The sequence below is a fragment of the Elephas maximus genome, chromosome 1 (genome assembly GCF_024166365.1).
Source record: "Elephas maximus indicus isolate mEleMax1 chromosome 1, mEleMax1 primary haplotype, whole genome shotgun sequence".
Taxonomy (NCBI): Eukaryota; Metazoa; Chordata; class Mammalia; order Proboscidea; family Elephantidae; genus Elephas; species Elephas maximus.
Window position 1 is genome coordinate 61,489,326 of NC_064819.1, and position 20,221 is coordinate 61,509,546.

Consider the following 20,221-nt stretch of genomic DNA (forward strand, 5'->3'; position numbering starts at 1 on the left):
CATCACTTCAAAGGCCTGCCTTTGGTCCATGTCAACCTTCCTCCTAAATCCTGGCTTTGTCTCATCCCGACGGCGTTTTACCATCTTGGGAAAAGATGCCACCATCACAAATCCTCAGTTAGGTCTACACAATCTGAGTTAGGGCTGAAAGATGATTCAAATAAGCCACTTGTGGTAGGCAGTGGAGGGGATACTTCTAGCCAAATGCTATTTTGTTTCCCCCTCACTAATGATAGAGCCTGAATTATCTAGAGAATGCTTTTTTTTGCTGGGGTCGGGGGTGGGGGTGCATAGGGGTCTGCATGTATGTGAACTCATTTCTCCCTTTGTTTGGTCAAAGTTAAAACTCTTGTTGTCCCCATCTCAAATATGTATGTTGAAGTACTCATAACAAGTCCATTTCTATTTTATAATTAGGTTTGTCATAAGGACATAAAATGATTAACGTTAATGTTAGTGTTACATTCTTAAATGTAAACTGGTCATTAACAGTTAATGAAGAAATCCCACTGAGGGGTTTTTCAGTGCGGATATATGGGGTCAGGTCTGTCTGCTTGAGGTTCCCTCAGAAAGAAGTATTATTAGCCTCAAAACAGCCCACCAATGTTAACAGGAACAGTTTTGGACTCAAAATAGAGATAGTGTGATTTTATGACATAATGTTATTTTTCAGTTGGAACAGTCAGTCTTGAATGAACCCCCTGAATTTGAGAATCATGTGGGTCTTCCCTATGGTACTGAGATACTGATCCTAAAATATTATTGATCAATACTATTGTTCATTGTGACACCTTCCAGGTTTTGCAGTTTCAATGTAGTTTTATAAGTACATACCGTGCGCTTCCTAAGTATTAAGGACCATAGAAGAGGAGCTATTGGTTAAGACCTAGGTCTTGCCTTCAATGAGGAGACAAGACTTAACATGCAAAACAGAGGACTTCACAGCTGTGTATCAGGATGCTGGCTACCACGTAATCTGAGGACATCCACTCGGATGTCTAACAGGCAACTCAAACTTAACATGTCCACAACAGACCTTCTGATATGCACCCACCCAATTATGTGTCCTATCGTCTTCCCCATCTCAATAAATGGCATCCCCATTCTTCTAGCTGTTCATGTCAAAGGCCCGGAAATCACACTTTACTCACCTCTTTCTTTCATACCATATGTATCCAATTAGTAAGCAAATCCAATTCGTTCTCTTTTCAAAATATGTCTAGAATCAGACCATTTCTCACTATCTTCATTGCCACTGTCCTAGCCAAACCAGCAATTCACTTAAAAAGCCACATCCACAAGTGTGATGTGGCCTGTACCCCACCCTCCCCCTTGGCCCCCCCCCCCATATTAAACTGTAGAGACTGTGGCCTCCCAGCTGGTCCATTGGTTCAAAAGACACTCGAGCCTCAGAATCTGTGCACTGGCTATTCCTTCCTTTTGGAATCCTTTTTGCCCTGTGTCATGGGTTGAATGGTGTCCTCCCAAAATATGCGTCAGCTTGTTTAGGCCATGATTCCCAGTAGTGTGTGACTGTCCACCATTTTGTCATCTGATGTGATTTTCCTATGCGTTGTAAATCCTACCTCTATGATGGTGATGAGGTGGGATTAGTGGCAGTTATGTTAATAAGGCAGGACTCAATCTATAAGATTAGGTTGCGTTTTAAATCAATCTCTTTTGAGATATAAAAGAGAGAAACAAGCATAGAGATGTGAGAACTTCATACCACCAAGAAACAAGAACCAGGAGAATATCGCATCCTTTGGACCCAGAGTCCCTGTGCTAAGAAGCTCCTAAACCAGGGGACGACTGATGACAAGGACCTTCCCCCAGAGCTGACAGAGAAAGCCTTCCCCTGGACCTGACACCCCAAATTCAGACTTCTAGCCGCCTAGACTGTGAGAGAATAAATTTGTTTGTTAAAGCCATCCACTTGTGTTATAGCAGCACTAGATGACTAAGACACCCTGCGTACTGTCTGCTCCTGTTCTTCTCAGGGACACCATCCCTGAACACACTATTTAAAACGATACTCCCCCATCCCTAGTTTCCGTATTCTCTTGATACTGTTTTATTTTTTCCATAGCACTTGTTATCCTTTGATTTTTTTGTTAACTTAATCAAATATTTGTTTTTGTCTGTTTCACCTCCTTCCCCAACCACCACCAAGCTCATGTGTTGCACAAGGGCTGGGATACTGTCTGTTTTGTTCATTGTTCTATCCTCAGAGTCTAGAATACTCCCTGATATGTAATAGGTGCTCAGTAAAAATCCGAGCACTGAATAACAAATAGTGCCATGTTTGCCTTGCATGGAGTTTCTGGGTTTTGCAAGTAGTTAACAGGCTCGGCTGCTAAGCAAAAGGTTGGTGGTTTGAGTCCACTCAGAGGCACCTTGGAAGAAAGACTTGGTGATCTACTTTTGAAATGTCAGCCATTGAAAACTCTGTGGAGCACGGTTCTACTCAGACACAGATGAGGTCGCCATGAGTGGGAGTCCACTCCAAGTCAACTGGATTTTTTTTGCCTAGCATGTGTAAAAATGGTGCAATGACATAACTGGCCACCAGAGGTCAGTGTTTAGACAATGGAGAGGCTCTTCCTGTCCTTGTTACCTTCCACCAGCCATGACTAAGCTGGGTTTATCGCCCTCCCCAAAGAGAGGTGAGGTGCCTTCCCCTGTCTGGCTCACCCCCTAAGATGCAGCTTTGTGGGCTGAGTGATAGCTGCTTCACTCAGTGTTCCCCTGTCATAGCTGAGCTCCTCAGGATTTCATTGAATCATTCTTTAGTTATTTTCTCTCCAGTTTTGAGGTTCCATTTTGCTCTTCAGCTGTGCTCATCATCAATTCATTTTGTGATCTTTTCAGAGTTCAAAACAATTTCCAGGATGGACTCTGACAAAACCCCAGTAAAAATAAATTCACGAGGACAGTACAATATAAAACCAAACATGTTACATAACTCCCGGCAGCTCCACGCAGCCCATTTTTTCATCCTATAAATATACCCTTTGCCGAACTCTTGAAGCAGCCTGTAGGATGAAATGTGGGCATGGATAGCCCTGGCCCTTTTGCCAGTCTGAGGCTCCTCTGTCTCTCATCTCAACATCTTGTAGCTAGTCCTCTTTTTTAAGGACGTATCATCTCCCATCTTCCTACATCCCTTCCCACTTTCCTCCTGGGCTGTAGACATACCCACTTGCTCGGGCTATGAGAACAGTTGCCTGCCCCTTCCCTCTACCCCTCAAACCTCTACTTCCAAAACCACCACCTGCAACTTCTTCCATTAAGTTTAAAGGAACCAAGACAGAGAGCAAACACATTCTCCTTTTGAGCTGATTATTACTCCAGGTCACCTTAAGCAGCGCTGATGGCACAAGAGTTAAGCGTTTGGCTACAAACCAAAAGGCTGGCGGCTAGACCCCGCCCAGGGGCTTCTTGTGAGAAAGACTGGTGATCTGCTTCCATAAAGATTACAGTCAAGTTAACCCTACGGGGGGCCCTGGTGGCACAGTGGTTAAGTGTCTGGCTGCTAACCAAAAGGTCAGCAGTTCAAATCTACCAGCCCCTCCATGGAAACCCAATGGGGCAGGTGTACTCTGTCACATGGGTCACCGTTAGTCGGAATCAACTCGACAGCACACAACAACATGTCACCTTACCGATCTAGCTAATGACTGGCTTTTAAGATGATTTTCACCTCTTCTGTATGCAAACTCAATAAAATCCCTTTAACTACTTAGTCAATAACTACCGTATCTAAACACTGTATGCATACAAAAACTGTACGCACACACACACATATTTATGCTGTTTGATTGGGTATTTCAGTCTTAGATTGGTACTCTGTCTATGTACACACATATGTACATATCACCGAAAACAAGATATAAAGAAAAACAAAACGTCTGTTGTTTAAATATGTCCTCCTTTTTCCTTCACAAGAAGGCCTTGTTTCCACAAATGTGAAGGGCATCTGTTTTACAAAACATTGTTGCTCGACACTATCCCAAACATACAAATTCTGCCCGTAGCTGAGAGCAATGGAATCTCTCAGAAGCTGGCCTTCACTGAACATGTCTTGCTTTTGGTTCATTTATTAAATTGGAAGTTCCTAACTTTGTCTGCAAGTGAAATTCTTGATCCTCTTTTACCTGTAGAGAAAAGTCCATCTGCTCTCCTTGGAGGCCAGCTGGCAGCACCATGTCCTCCACACTAAGAGCATCAGAAACTCCGGTAGCCATGACTAAGAGGATACGCTAGAGACCCGTTTACTTCAATGTTTTAAAATCATTAATAAAAACAGTCAAAACCCTTCAGTCAAGTGTAAGAATATCTGTGAGTGTTCTATTTAAAACATTTAGTCATGTTAATGCTAAGCCTGACTCAGTCTTTGGTGGAAGCGTTTTTAGTTGTTCAATAAACCCACACCCTTGCGCAGTGACGCCTCCAAACACACAGTCCAAAAGAAGAGTTGTGTTCTTTGTTGTAGCTTGGCTCAGAGCCTCCACTGTGGGAAGGCCCCATTGGAAGCTCAGGGCTGGCTGGAGACAGGCCTCGGCAGGCCAGGAGAGAACTGCCCAGTGAGAGACAGCGGCAGTTCTAACATCGCAGCTCTCTGGCGTGTAGGAAAGGCCTTCTACCCTACTTGCTGCCTCCCTTGGGGGCGTTAAATGGGTGCCTTAAAAAACAGCAACACATTCTTCAGCGATGAAAAGAAGTGATCTCTCAGGCCATGAAAAGACATAGAGGAATCTTAAATGCACACTGATAAGTGAAAGAAGCCAGTCTGAAAAGGCCACAGACTGTATAAACCCAACTATATGTATGACATTCTGGAAAAGGCAAAACCATAGAGAGAGGAAAAAGATCAGTGGTTGCCAGGGGACCAGGGCAAGAGAGGAGGAGGAACAGGTGGAGCCCAGGGCGTTTTTAGGGCAGTGAATCTATTCTGTATGATACGGTACTGGTGAACACAGGACATGATGCATTTGTCAAAACCCATAGGGCTGTACAACAGAAAGAGTGAGCCCAATGAAAACGGTGGACTTTAGTTAGTAACAGTGTATCACTATTGGTTCAGAACCGACTGTAACGAATATACCACAGCAACGCTAGAGTTAATAATAGGGCAAATGGTGTGTGAGGGAGAAAGGGGGTATCTGGAACCCTGTATTTTCTGTGCAATTTTTCTGTAAATCTAAAACAGCTCTAAAAAAATAGTCTTTTAATTTTACAAAAGAAATCTATAAACAAGAGAATCGGCTTCAATAATGCATGTAAGATCACCCAGTTGATAAGCTAGAGCACTTATGTAAAGATTAAAGGAGAGCATTTGTCTTCTTTTTTTTTTTTTTTTTGGAGGGGTAGACAGACAAACACAGAAACTTGGCTCGTGACTGGTTCTCCACTGGAGGCTTCAGAGAATTAGAACTGATAGAAAGATTATCACCAACAACGTGGCCACAGGCCCCGGTACTGGGCTTTGCATACAGGGCAGTCACTAACGCTCTGTTTCTGATACACTGGGATTCATTTCAACCCAGCCCAAATGTTAAATGTTGGCAAACAGGTTTGCCTTGGCGGCTAACAAACTCCACAGGCTTATGTGCTGCTTGCATGAGGGCTGGGGTTATTTTTAGGCACTAGCTAATCCATTAAACGCATAATGCTGCCACTCACAGCACACAGCAGTCAAATTAAAAAAAAAGAGTGGAGTGAAGGAAGTCACCGGTGCGGTGAGTGCATCATGGTAACGCGCTGTGGGAGCACGCACGAACGCCGCCCCACGCGCACACCCCAGGCCAGTCGGGAGGAAAAAATGGCACTGAATGTTAAGCAGCCACCAAGTAAGTCACCTCGGGAGGATCTGGGAAGTGAAGCCAGCCCTAAATAACAGACAGGGCTCGGCAGTTAGGAAAGAAGCCAAGGAAAGTGTCACCTGGGAGCACCTTACAAATGAAATTTACTGCAACTCTACTGAGTGAATCTTACGTGCTCTTTGGAAGAGCTGAACCCGGGCAGCATGAGACAGAGGCAGGAGCGATGCTGCTCACAAGAGAGAACATCCGAGGCACACCCACAGTGATGGCAGACATCCTTTACCAGATGGAAGACGGGGGCCACCCTGGGCAGGGGCTCTCCCAGTGGGCGCGTTGCTAACATCCTCTCTGCAGAAGAGACGCTCACAAGCTTGTTTCTGCCTGGACCCTCTCACTGGTGGAGGGGTGGACCAGCGATCCATGCCTCTAGGCCAGCTCACGCTCAGAGAAATGCAGGTTGTACATGCTTGCACAGGCTACCGTGAGCTCATTTAGTCTTCCTACTAGAAGCAGGGCATGGGTGCTCCTTGCCCATCCATGGGAATAAGCCACAGGGATATACACAGGGGAAAAAACGGCTAATTGTGCTCATTGGAAAGATTCAGCTTTCTTTATAGGCTTTTATAGACTGCCTGGGTGGTGGAGTCCCTGGGTGGTGCAAACGACCAACACACTCAGCTGCTAACGGAAAGATTGGAGGTTCAAGTTCAACCAGAGGCACCTTGAAAGAAAGGCTTGGTGAGCTAGTTCCAAAAGATCACAGCCATTGAAAACCGTATGGGGGGGCAGTTCTACTCTGACACACTAAAAGTCAGAGTCAACTCGAGGGCAACTGGGTTCCTCCTTCCATAACTTCTCTTTGGAGCATGCGACTTTTTATTTTTCTGAAATGAAATTTTCTCTCTCCAGGGCCCTAGTCCCCTAAGTTGAAGCAGGAAGGCACACTAACATTGCTGAGGGCCTATCATGTGCTACAGAGTATGCCGGTTCCTTTGAGCACATTGCCTTTAATTCCTACAACAATCCTGGAAGGAAGGCAGTATCGTTATTCCCTCCACATGAGCAAGGAACTGAAGGGTTAGAAATGGTGAATGACTTGCAGGAGCTCACAGGGCTGCTAAGCAGTGGAGGACAGATCCAGACTTAAATCTTTTTGGCTCCAGATTCCACATTTTCCTAGGAGCCAAGCTGCTTCCCACCCAAGGACACAGGGTGACGTCAGACCCTCTGATTCAAATGCACTGGCCCCCAAGCCAATGCTGTTGCTGTGGGGTCCCACTGTGACTCGCCACAGACGTATGACCTCAAACTTGGCAAATCCGTCAGTTCCACTCTGCGTCTATAGGCTTTTCATGGCTGTGATCTTTCGAAAGTAGACTGCCAGGCCTTTCTTCCGAGGTGCCTCTGGGCAGACTCCAACCTCCAATCTTCCAGTTAGCAGCTGAGCATGTTAACTTTGTGCACCACCCAGGGATTCCTGGCAAATATTAAGTGGATTGTATTTGGGTGGGAGTCCCAAGAGAAGCAATTGTGCTCCCAAGCGGAGTCCCTGAAGCTGTGGGGATGGCATGGCAGAAGCAGGGAACCCCTCCCAGCAGGGGCAGAAGGTGCTGTGTCCCACTCTAGAGAGAAAGGGGCAGTGGAGCCCTAGAAGGCTTCGTGCAGGGCACACCCACAGTGATGGCAGACAATACCTGGGCCTTCCCCTTAGCTCCCCCTACGACATCGGGTGGTGGGCCAGGATACAAAGATGCCTGTGTGTGCAGAGGAATACCGTGCTGGGCGTGGCAAACCAAAGGACGGTAGTGCATGTGTCAAAGTCATTCTCTGCTGCATTGCAACACCTGGAGCTTCAGCTGGAGATGTCATTTCAGGGCATCTCTCCACAAAAATAATTAGGAGCTCAGCTCCTTAAACATAATCACCAAAATTAAAAAAAAAAAAAAGAACAAACCCAAATCCTCAATTGTATACAGGCTGGCTTTAGCTCCTATTGGGTCTATGTTATGATTAGCATGAGGTCAGGGAAGGTTCCCTCTCTGTTCCCTCTTGGTTTTTGGTTAGTGGATGCTAGGAACATTTAAGGAATGTTCTGGAAGGCAGAAAACAGGAAGATTAAACATCTGAGGAGGCCCAGGAAATTATCTTGCCTAAGGATTAATTTGACTGTTTTAGAGATGAGAAAAACTGAAGTTCAAAGAGGTAAAAGAACTTGTCTCACAGGTGGTGAGCAACAGAGCAAGACCTGAACCAGCCTCCTGGTTTGGGCCTGGCTTCCTCCCACCGTCCCACACTGCCCTGCCTGGGAATGATGACAGGAGGTTTTTTGAGGTCAAGCAGTCCTGCCATTCTCCTCTTAAACCAAACCAAACAAAAAAAACAAGCCCATTGCCATCCAGTGGATTCTGACTCATACGACCCTACAGGACAGAGAAGAACTGCCCCATGGCATTTCCAAGGAGTGGCTGGTGGGTTCCAACTGCCGACCTTCTGGTTAGCAGCAGAGTTCCTAACCACTGTACCACCAGGGCTCCTCCTAGGTGGGATTTATGCCTGAGGTCATCAAGCCACCTGCTGTGTAGAAACCATCCCTTCTTTCCAAATCAAATTTGTGATTCTGCTAAGGAAGTTGAACAATTTTCACATTTCTCGATTTCCTCATGGGTGGAAGTGTTAGCGCTTTCGAACCAGCTGAGAAGACATGGCTGATTATTTCAGGCCAGGAGAGACTGAGAGTAAGGGATGCACTCAGCTCTGGGAACCCAAATTAAATCCAGATATTAGTTCTCTCTCTGTTCTCTCCTCTTTCTTTCTTTCTGCTCCTTTACCCATTCAGAGTCTGTCATTTGTGGCAAACACAGCTGGTGGAGTATTTTAGTTGTGATGATGTCAGCCTATTTCTGATAGGCTTCTCAAGAAAGGGATACGTCATTAGCCGCTCAGGACCTTGCACTTGTTTCTACTGCTTAAAATCCAGGTTGCCCTTGGAGCAGACCACGGCCCTCCCGCCTGTCTTGGTGGAAGCCCTCTCCAGCACGAAGCGCCACAACACAGGCAGCCCCTGCAGACCTGTGAACACGCTTGACAAATATTCTACCTGCTAATTTGCACCTCAGCTGGTGGCAAAGAGACGAGCGGTCTGCCTCCGGGAAAGAGACCGCCTATGGAAGCCAATGTCTCTATCGTTTCATCGCTCATTTTGCAATGCACCAAGCGGGGGAAGACAGGTAGATTCTTCCTCTCTCCAAGCTGGCAGGTTGACATGAAACCTGAAGGGGTCTGTAGAGCCCTCGTAGGCTGAAGTACCTCACCAGTTAGAGCAATGTGTCTTTATGGTCAGCTTTAAAGAGATACTGTTAAAGGACCAGTTGCATTTCAAACTAAAACCTCTTTCCATGCCTACCTCTGTTAAGAAGACCACTTTCAATAGAAGTACCAGGGAAGTAGGAAAGAACATCTGCCTTGAGCATCGTGCTCCCTTAAAGAGCTATCTATATGGGATCACATTTTCAACCGCAACGTGAAAGGTTTGGTAGGAAGCTTAGGGGGCAGTGAGTTTATGTGAGTGGGGGAGGAACAACTCAGAAAAGGAGGGTGAGAATGTTAGCACAACAAGAAGAACGTAATCAATGTCACTGAACTGTACATGGTAAATTCGTTGAATTGGTTTATGTTCTGCTGTGTGTATTTTCAACAATAACAACAAAAATTATTTTAAAGAAGTGCTAAGGGAAAAAAAAAACGCATTTACTTTTCATTCTTGCTTATTTTCCATCCTTCACCTGGAGTCTATTAAGAGTCAACTTTGCTAAAGATGACTCATTTTCCTTCTACTGGTGTTAGTTACTACGGACTCGGCTCCGACTTCTGGCGAACTTACGTACAACAGAATAAAACACTGCCCGATCCTGCATCATGTTCACTGGTATGTTTGAACCCATTGTTGCAGGCACCGTGTCAATCCATTTCACGGAGGGTCTCTCTCATTTTCACTGACCCTCTACCAAGCAGGATGTCCTTTTCTACTAGTACCCTCCCCTAATCCATGTAGAAAGGTAGAAGTGGGCAGCAACTATGTATCAGTGGTGAGTTCTAGACAATTACGTGACTTAAAAAATAATAATAGAACTATTGATTTTGGCTCTTCTTTTTTTGAATCAGAACTTTGAGAAATCTTCCTTGGACCTACCAAAGACGGTAAGCCAAAAATTACATCTCACATAAAAAAGAAAAGTATTCAGGGCCAAAGCACTTGGCAATGCAGAGTTAAGTTGCGCAAGATGCCACATCTAGTCATTGACAAACAGTTTTGGAAAACACTTGGACAATTGGTCTTTTCCCCCCATTAGCTTGATTTTTTCAAAAATATACTCAGACAACAATTCAAACCATTAACTAGCTTGTCTTTTGTGTGTGTTTATTTTCTTTGAATGTCCCAAATATTAGCCATAACCATTTTTCAACCCAAACCCAGAGGAAGCTTTGTTGCCACATCAGGGTGTCTCCGAGTCCTCCACAGAACATTTCCAGATCAAAGGGGCTTTGCAGCCAGGGAAATTCCTGGTCTGGGGACCAAGACTATTCGAATCCAAGCAACCTGGGCAATGAAATTGCTATTTCATAGAAATGCTGTTGTTGTCGGGTGCCGTCAAGTCGATTCCACAGCATGGCAACCCTAGTGAACAGAATGGAACTGCCCCGTAAGGTTTTCTTGGCTGTAATCTTTACGGGAGCCGATTGGCTGGGTCTTTCTTCTGTGGAGCTGCTGGGTGGGTTTAAACCTTCGACCTTTTGATTAGCAGCTAAGCGCTTAACCATTGAGCCACCAGGGCTCCTTTCATACCAATAATTGATGGAATAAATGCATTCAAGTGATGTAAAGAGACTGGAAAAGGTAGTTTGAAGAGGCCCATAGAAACACAGAGGATTAATTATACTTTTGGAGTCCCTGGGCAGTACAAATGTTAATGCACTTGGCTGATAACCAAAACGTTGGAGGCTTGGGTCTAGCCAGAGGTGCCTCGGAAGAAAGGCCTGGCAACCTACCTCTAAAAAATCAGTCATTGAAAACCTATGGAGTATAGTTCTATTCTGACACATATAAGGTCACCATGAGTTGGAATCGACTTGATGACTGGTTAATCATACCTTCAGTTCTTAACATGACTAGGCTTAGCTGCTACCTGACCCTTGGAATTCCTACTTAGCACAAGCCCAGGAGGTCAGCTGGGAGAGCTCTAGCCTCTTGGATGTGGAAGTGGTACACGGTGACTCTGAGCATCGAATGCTCTCAGTGGACCAGCAGCCTCTGTCTTGCCCTGAAACAGGGCAGAATATTTGATGGAATGGCCTGGAGCCTACAGCTTTCTCAATCAAGATTCCTCCTCGGAAGTACAGAACACAAGACACAATCTGAGTGAGGATTTTCTCAGTCATCCTAAGGGTGGTACGTGCCTAGCAGCTTTCTAGGTGCACAGAATTCATTACAAACACTGGGTGCCTTGGGGCATTGAGCTTAACTCTTCTACAGAACACAAGAAAGGCTCTAATATCTAGTATCTAGGTATAAATGAGAACCCTCAGTCTTCTCCACACAGAGGCCCTGGGTGGTGCAAACGGTTAGCAGACTCAGCTGCTAAACGGAAAGGTTGGAGGTTTGAGTCCACCCAGAAGCATCTCGAAGAAAGGCCTGATGATCTACTTCTGAAAAATCAGTCACTGAAAACCCTACAGACTGTACTTCTACTCTGACATGCGTGGGGTTGCCATGAGTTGGGGTCCACTCACTGGCAAGTGGTTAGTCTGCTTCACTGCTTGTAAGGGTCTGACTGAGAGAAGCAATTCATCCCGCCAAGGAATGATGAAGAAGGTGTGGTGGGGTGCCCCTCGACCTGTGGGCCCCGAGCGAACCTTACCTGTGCTCGGTGCTCCCCGACGGCAAATTGTATCACGGCGACCCCCGGGCTGTGGCTGTCTTCGATCCTCTCCACCGTGCTGGAGTCGATTTTCAGGTCGTTGCTTATCTCCGCGCTCTGGATGAAGTCTTCCGTTTTCAAGTCCTCCACCTTCTTCAGCTCCCCATTGGCCAGCTGGATGATGGAGCCTTTCATGAAGTAGGGAGGCAGTGTTGGGGGCACCGCTGATGGGGAGGCAACGGACTGCACCACGGGCAGGTGGATCTGGGCCTGCACCATGGCCGGGTAGGCGGCTGGTGCCGCCAGGGCCTCCGGGCTGAAGTTCTCGCTCTTGGGAATGGCGGTCGTGACGAAGGTGTGAGGCACTGCAGCGAACTGGGGCGATGATGTGACGATGGCAGAGGCTGCCCCTGATGCCTCCATGTCCGCGTTGCCGACTGGGATGAGCAGGGGCTGAGTGCCAGGAATCACCAGGTGCTGGGGCAGGCTGCCGGCGTAGGTGATTGCTTGCTGCTGGCTGCTCAGGTAGCCAATGACGGGGGGCTGGGTCCCTGCGTAGAAGGCCGTGGCTGGCAACCCGACGGGGAGTGGCTCCGAGGCGCTGTGTGTCGTCTGGATGACCGAGTGGGGGGACAGGGTGGCGACAGCGGCCTTCACGCCTTCGGGTCCCAGTGCCTGTTGCGGAGACAGCGCATAGGACCTGTGGCTGGCCTTCCCTAAGTGCAAGCTGCTCTTGTCGTTGAGGGTGGAGGGGGACGCCTCCCTGTGGGTGACCTGCTGCACCTCCAGGTCCGTGGCGGGCGTGTTGCTGTTGGGCAGGACCATCACAGAGGCCCGGACCCCGGGGATATCTCGAGTGCTGTAGTCAGCAGGGCTCGGGTGGACCACCATATGCCTGGACTCATAGGGGTGGGCCGCCGCCTTCCCGCCCGCCTTCACCAGGCCCAGGTCCGCCGAGGGGGGGACCCCGTATCTCCGGCTCTTCTCCATCTCCCCGTTGAGGATCTCCTTGGCCTGCAAGGCCTGCTGCAGCCGGCTGCTCTCGGCCTTCTTGGTGGACTCGCGAGGAACGAAGTGGCCCCCAGAGTCCGTGTACTGCACGACCACCTGGGAGGAGGGCCCCAGGGTGAGCGTGTGTGGGATCATGGTCTGGTGGGGGTGCAGGTGGACGGGGAGGGTCGGAGGAGAGGCCGTGCGCCCTGAGCTCTGCGGAGAGCTGGAAATGTGGACGTACTGGTTCTGCTGGGTGGGTGGTGGGGACCCCGCGGTCATGAGCCCAGGAGTCCTGCTTAAGTGTTGTTGTTGCTGCTGCTGCTGCTGCTGCTGCTCAACCTTGTGTCCTGAGGCCTGGCTCAAACTGCCCATGTTGGCCAGCAGTGTGGAATAGGCCTCCAGCTGGGAGCGCTGGGACGGAGTGGTGGCCATGGCAGCCGAGGCCACTGCACTGGTGGCGGGATTGGCCGTTGGGGAGATCAGCTGGGAGGGGATGAAGCCGGCATAGGGCCCGCTGTACTGGGAGGATCCAATGAACTGGAAGGTGTGGGGCAGGTGGGCGTACTGCACGGGGGACACTGGTGTCCCCGATGGCGGGGGTGGGTACACCGTGGGGAGCGTGGTAGTGGCCGGAACTGAGCGGGGGGCACTGGGCGGGGAGTAGTCCAGCCCCGTGGACAACGATTTGTGTAAACCTATTCCCTGCTGTAAAGCGAGCTCCACTGCAGTCCCCGTGGGCCCGTGCCTGCCGCCTCCGTGGCCTGGGCCCCCCGGATGGCTGGAGAGCCATGCCAAGCCCTCTGCCCGGTGGTTGTCGTTGGGCAGTGCCGGGGCCTTCTCCTCGGAGGGCCGGCTGGTGGCGGGGATCTCACGTTTCTTGGGAGGCAGGCATTCGTTGCTCCGTTCTTGGTTGGATTTCATTTTTCGCCGTCCCCCCTCCACGGTGACTGTCTCACTGGCTGGCTGGCTCTGGTTTTAGTCTGATAAACGGAAAGTCACATTTGATTTCTGTAGGGGATCCAGGCTCTTCATGAGGAATCATCTCCCCGTGGGTACAATTCGCCAACAGCAGCTCTGGATTCTGGGGAAAGAAAGGGGGCCATGACGAGGGGAAAAGGGAGGGGAGGAGAGAGAGAAAATAAAAATATCAGCACCAGAAAAAACATCCTGGATGAAACAGTTATTTTTAAAAATATATTGGGTTAAATAAAATATTAACATTAAAAAAAAAATCCTTGACAAGATTAAGAGTAGGTCTCTGGTTACAACGTTATTCCCAAAACCCGATTATAGCCCTAGCGTGAAAACAGAACACGCACCATGTTGGGAGCACACTGTGATAATTGTTAAGACGCTGGACAAGTCAAAACCTTAGAGCATGTGATTTTTTCTGGAGTTAACAACTCCTCTAAGACAAGTTACCCAGTACCCTCTCTCCTTTTTCTTTTTTCCCACTTCTCTTCTTAGAGAGTAGACAAGGCATCTCTTAAATTTGTCCTTCAGAAATGCTAGTCCCATGGCTCACCTCTTCATTACCTCTATGGAAAATCAAATGAGGCATACAGGGAGGATGACATAAGGGAAAGCCAGCCTGCATCCCCCAGCCTCACAGAGCCAGGTACTGGGTAGGAGTAGGCCAGGAGGCAGAAGGCCTGAGCAGTATTCACACAAGACTTCTGATTTCTTAGCTGCCCAGAGTGACTATTTGCGGATTCCACGGGACTCTAGGTTCATATAAATCAGCAATGATTCCCTCCTCCCTAATACATGCACACACACACACACACACACACCCTGCACACATACCACATATATAACACACACATGCACTAACCATACAATGCTAATTCACCAGGGCAGCCACAAATATTCCCGTTCTCTACAGGCCTCAAAAGAATTCTCCAATATAGCCGCTCATGAGACCGGAAAGCCAAAAGAAAACTCTGAGACAATGAAAAAACAAATATGGTTGTGGTTATAAAAAACAAATGTGATGACTTGGCTGACGCATTGAGAGTTTCCTGAATGAGGGTTCACAGTTCCTTCATCCCTGCCTCTTTCTTCCTTTCCAAGGTCTCTTCGAACTTTCTCTTCACACTCTCCCCTCCCTTTCTCCTTGGGAAGAGCCAATTCACCAATAACCCTAGAGATGAATGCTCTTTCAGACAAATCAGACCCGTGTGTTCAAACCTGGATACGTATATAGTGGCCCAGGAGCCAGTTCTTAAGGACACATATTTCAGTCTTGGGGTAACCACTGAACTCTGAGTCACAACAACTGTGTGAGCAAGCCCACGTCCACCTGGCGAGAGGCAGAACATCGACCAAACCAGCATCAACCTCGCTAACAAGCAGCAGACCTGAGTGTACCCTTATCTGTAGCAGTTGCAGAAGGGAGCAATGTCAGGTGCTGTGGTCCTGAGAAGCCGTGGGATCGGGTTTTGGCATTTCACCTCCTCAGTAAGGTCGCATTCTACCGTTGTCTGCACTGAAGCAACTGCCACATCCCTACTGTAACACAGCCCTTCTCTTCCTTCTGCCCCCCTCCCTGCACCACCTTATCCCACATCTCATGCACAGCTTATGTTCCCCCGCCCTAATTTTGAAACTTTAATTTTTTGGCCAATGATTCACTGGTACTTGTTGGTTTTGATTCAAAAATAGGAATGGCCACTCAATGTTTGATGATGAAACGGCCATGACCCAAAATAAAGACATCCCTTTTGTTCCCCATCCTTAATGATTTTGATCAGGTATATACGAAGGTAGAAGTTTAGAATTTGATCTCTCAACACCAAAGGACACTGTGGTCAGGACGGGATTTCTCACATGACAAGAGAAGGACTTTAAAGACTGGAATGGAAACAGAAAATAAAAAGACCTGGAATACTAATGCTGGAGAAATGAACTCTGTCCACAGAGTAATGTTAGCTATTTCATTCCCCACCCAGGACTTTTCTAAATGGTTCAGTGAAAGAATTCTCATCTTCTGTGCTGGAGATCAGGGTTTGATTCACGGCTAATTCACCTCACGCGCAGGCACCACCCATCTATCAGTGGAGGCCTGTGGGTTGCTATCTATGATGCGGAACAGGTTTCAGCAGAGTTTCTAGACTAAGACAGACCAGGAAGAAAGGCCTGGTGACCTACTTCCAAAAAACAAATCAATGAAAAACCCTATGGATCGCAACGGTCCAATCTGCAACCTATCACGGGGATGGCACAGGACTGGGCAGTGTTGTGCATGGGGTTGCCATGAGTCAGGGGCATCTAACAACCACAACAACATATAGTCTTCTCTTATAAAGAACACAATATAAAAGGGGGTTGCCATGAGTCAGGGGCATCTAACAACCACAACAACATATAGTCTTCTCTTATAAAGAACACAATATAAAATCTGCAAATCAATTACAACGAAGGCGTGCTATTTTCAAAACAATGACAGAATCAAATCGAACTACAAAAGCATTTAAAAAAAAAAAAAGTTCCCCCTTTTGGCTGCCTGAAGAGAACTCATAATGATCTCTTTATCTTTAGATTTCAAGGGTCACTCTTAAGAAAGGCAATTACGTACGTTCTCACATTCCCAGAACAACTAGCAGAGGACCTTCATTTAAGAGATCTTCTCAAAGAAAGGAAACCCTGTGGCGTAGTGGTTAAGTGCTACCGCTGCTAACCAAAGGATCGGCAGTTTGAATCCGCCAGGCGCTCCTTGGAAACTCTATCGGGGAGTTCTACTCATCCTATAGGGTCGCTATGAGTCAGAATCGACTCGACAGCAGTGGATTTGGTTTTTTGGGTTTTCCTCAAAGAAAACTGTTCTGTGCGCCCCCTGCTGGCTCTGCAGTAGCACTGATCCAATAAACCCCACAGGATTTCATTAGGGATGTTAATGCAGGAGTGATACGTCAGAATCAGGAAAGAGAACATTTGCATATAGTAGGCCCAGCCAGTAGGGGAATAGGTTAATTAGCCCAAGGCAGCTCTAGGGAAGAAAAAGCAGCAGTATAAATGGCCTTTCCAAAGCCCAGAGAAATGTCAAAAGCATTCAGAAAGAGGTCTATTAGCAATGCAAATAAGATTGCCTGAACAACTGAACGCACAACAGACGAAACTAGAAAAGCCTTCTGAAAGTCTGTCTTTAAGAACCTGCTGTAGTTAAGTTTGAAAACGAACGCTGACTTGGTTCTCAGTAGTGCAGGAATTTATTTATACTACTTATTTGAGACACTGGCTTGGAGCCCTGATGGCGCAGTGGTTAAGAGCTCGGCTGACAATCAAAAGGTCAGCAGTTCGAATCCACTAGCTGCTCCTTGGAAACCCTATGGGGCACTTTTACTTGGTCGTAGAGGGTCACTATAAAAAAAAAAAACAACACTATAAGTCAGGGTCAATTCAATGGCAACGTGTTTAGTTTGGTTTTTGGCTCTGCATAGGCTCCAGGGCTAGTCTTCTGCTAATGGGCCACTAAGATTTATTGGCTTTAACACAAATTCAAATAAGTTATCCATCAACAGCAACTCCCTTTCCAAAAAAGTCACCAATGAGTTGATTTTGACTCAAAGCGACCCTATGTGTTTCAGGCTAGAACTATATACCACAAGGTTTTCCATGGCTAACTTTTCAGAAGTAGACAGCCAGGCTTTTCTTTCACAGCACCTCTGAGTGGACTTGAACCTCCGAAGTCTTCTGGTTAGCAGTGGGGCATGTTATCTGTCTGTACCACTCAGGGCCCCCTTCCAGATAACAAATTATATAAATCAAGGATACAAAGATGACCACAGAAGCTGGAGCAACCCAAACCTTGACCTGGGGCCAAACCAATAAAAATTTCAACCTATCCTCCTCTTACACTTAGAAGGACCAGGTCTCCCATGTATCTATACTGCACAATGGGGACAGAGCCCCTCTAATTCTGGGCCAGGTGTCCCTTCTCTGTGCTCCATTAGCTCTCTGTATTGTTTCTCTCTCCCATCCACGGGAAATACTGTGAAGATGGAGATTGGATCTTGCTGTATTTTCAGTGAACCACAAGAGGGCGCCAGAGTGTGCCACCAAGTCCATGGTACATGGGCCATGTGGGATGAAAGAATGGAGAGGCAAATTATGAAGGTGGAAAAGTAGAGTTGGAAAAAAAGGAAGGGCGAGGGAAAGGAAAGTTAGATAAGGATGAAGAGAAGAAACAAGGAGAATGGGATTTCAGATTTTAGGGTCTCTTTCTAAAAAAAAAAAAAAAAGCTGCAGACAAATAGGCTCTTTTTTCTGAACTGTTTAAACATTATTATTTTAAAAGGGTAAGTGGAAGGGGAGTTGATAGATCAAGACAAATTTATTTAGGGCTTACTACATATGGTGTGTGTGACGATCACTGTTCTAGATACATTCATTTTAAGCATCTTTATACCCTTATCAATGGGGCTCTGGTGGTGCAGTGGTTAAGAGCTATGGCTGCTAAGCAAATGGCAGTTCAAATCCACCAGGCACTCCTTGGAAACCCTATGAAGCAGTTCCCTCTGTCCTATAGGGTTGCTATGTGCCAGAATTGACTCCATGGCAACAGGTTTGGTTTTGGCTCTTTTAAAAATCTAACTCCCAGTGTGGTCCTCAGACCAGCAGTTCCGGCACTCTCTGGGAGTTTGTAAGAAATGCAGAATCTCAGGCCCAAACTCACACCTACTATTTCAGACTCTGCCTTTTAACAAGATCCCAACATAATTCATACACATATTAAAGTTTGAGAAACTTAGGTGTAAGTCTAAATTTTCCACTCTTAAGCGCTCTCCATCACTGTTAGGTAAAAATTAAACATCTCTAGCCTCTTTCTGGAAACCTTGATAGTGTAGTGGTTGAGTTTGGCTGCTAACCAAAACGCTGGCAGTTCGAACCCACCAAGTGCTCCTTGGAAACTCTATGGGGCAGTTCTACTCTGCCCTTATAGGGTTGCTATGAGTTGGCCCTGGTAGCATGGTGGTTAAGAGCTGGGCTGCTAACCAAAAGGTTGGCAGTTCAAATCCACAGCTGACTCACAGCGACCCTATAGGACAGAGTAGAACTGACCCAAAGGGTTTCCAAAGAACGGCCGGTGGATTCACACTGCTGACTTTTTGGTTAGCAGCTGAGCTCTTAGCCACTGTGCCACTAGGGCTCCTTGGAAACCCTATGGGGCAGTTCTATTCTGTCCTACAGGGTCGCTATGAGTCAGAATAGACTTGACGGCAATGGGTTTGGTTTTTGGTTAGCCTCTTTCTAAAAAAGGAGCCCTTGTGTCACAGTCATTAAGCTCTCAGCTGCTAATCGAAAGATTGGCAGTTCAAATCCACCAGTTGCTCGTCAGTAAAAAGATGTGGCAGTCTGCTTCCATAAAGATTCACAGCTTTGGAAACCCTATGGGACAGTTCTACTCTGTCCTATAGGGTCACTAGGAGTTGGAATCAACTTGACAGGAAGCCCCTGGGTGATGCAAATGATTAAAGTGCTGAGCTGCTAGCTGAAAGGTTGGTGCCCACCCAGAGGCACCTCAGAAGAAAGGCCTGGTGATCTACGTCATAAAAATCAGCCATTTAAAACCCTATGGAGCACAGCTCTAGTCTGACACAGACGAGGTCGCCAGGAGTCGGAATCACTTAGCAACTGGGAAAGCCCCAATACAGTTCTAAATAATAAATATCCCTTTTCTTCTGGTTCTTTCTGTCTTCAAAAGCTAAAACAAAAAACAAACAAACAAAAAAAACACATTTTAAAAGGCCATTATCATAAATTTTGTATATAACTCAATCATCTCCAGGAAGAAAAGTAAAACCTAACAAATGAAAACCCTCTAAATGCTATGATTCCGTTTCGAAAATTTATTTTGCCATTACCATGGATTCAGACTGTTTCAGAAGTGATAGGAAAGTAAGATGCCTCTGTGCTGGGTGACGTGGGAATAAATCCCCGCCGACTCCCTGTCCTGTAAATAACAACCAACTGCTAGAGATGGGGAATCCTTGGGTGGCTCAAACAGTTAAGCGCAGAACTATTACCCAAAAGGTTGATGGTTCAAACTCAACTGGAAGCACTTCGGGAGACAGGCCTGGCAATCTGCTTCCGAAAGGTCACAGCCTTGAAAACCCTATGGAGCAGTTCTACTCTGCACACACGGGTTTGCCACAAGATGGTATCGACTCCATGACAATGAACAGCAACAACAAAGCTAGAGATGGTAGACTTTCCTAGAATTTGATACACAAAGTCCTAAAAACGCATTTCAGGGTTGGGGTGATAATACGGGTTGCTCTGCTTGCACATCCAATCTTTTGACTTTCTCCATTTGTGTGAAACCCATGAATGTATGGCATTTATGGACGTGCGCACACAAGAGCATGGCTTTAACCTTCGAAGGGAAGGAGATGAGGGCTGGTAAGCTTCTGCCAGTGCTGGAAAAACTATACGCCCAGCTTAGGAGACAGAACACCTGGAAAAGACAGCCAAGGTCACCAGGACAGG

The 20,221-nt window shown here is 46.9% G+C and overlaps 1 protein-coding gene across 7 annotated transcripts in view; it reads right to left on the reverse strand.

Moving 5' to 3' along the window:
* Positions 1-20,221, reverse strand: part of ATXN1 (ataxin 1) — a 533,523-nt gene that overhangs the window by 3,619 nt on the left and 509,683 nt on the right. For 6 of the 7 annotated variants that reach the window (XM_049884360.1, XM_049884404.1, XM_049884388.1 and 3 more), the window contains one exon: positions 11,741-13,814. In XM_049884360.1, the coding sequence (XP_049740317.1) occupies positions 11,741-13,654 (1,914 nt within the window). In that variant the 5' untranslated portion in view covers positions 13,655-13,814. Of the gene's footprint in view, positions 1-1,367; positions 13,815-20,221 lie in introns of those variants that run through there. The other variant, XM_049884412.1, reaches the window with a different exon arrangement.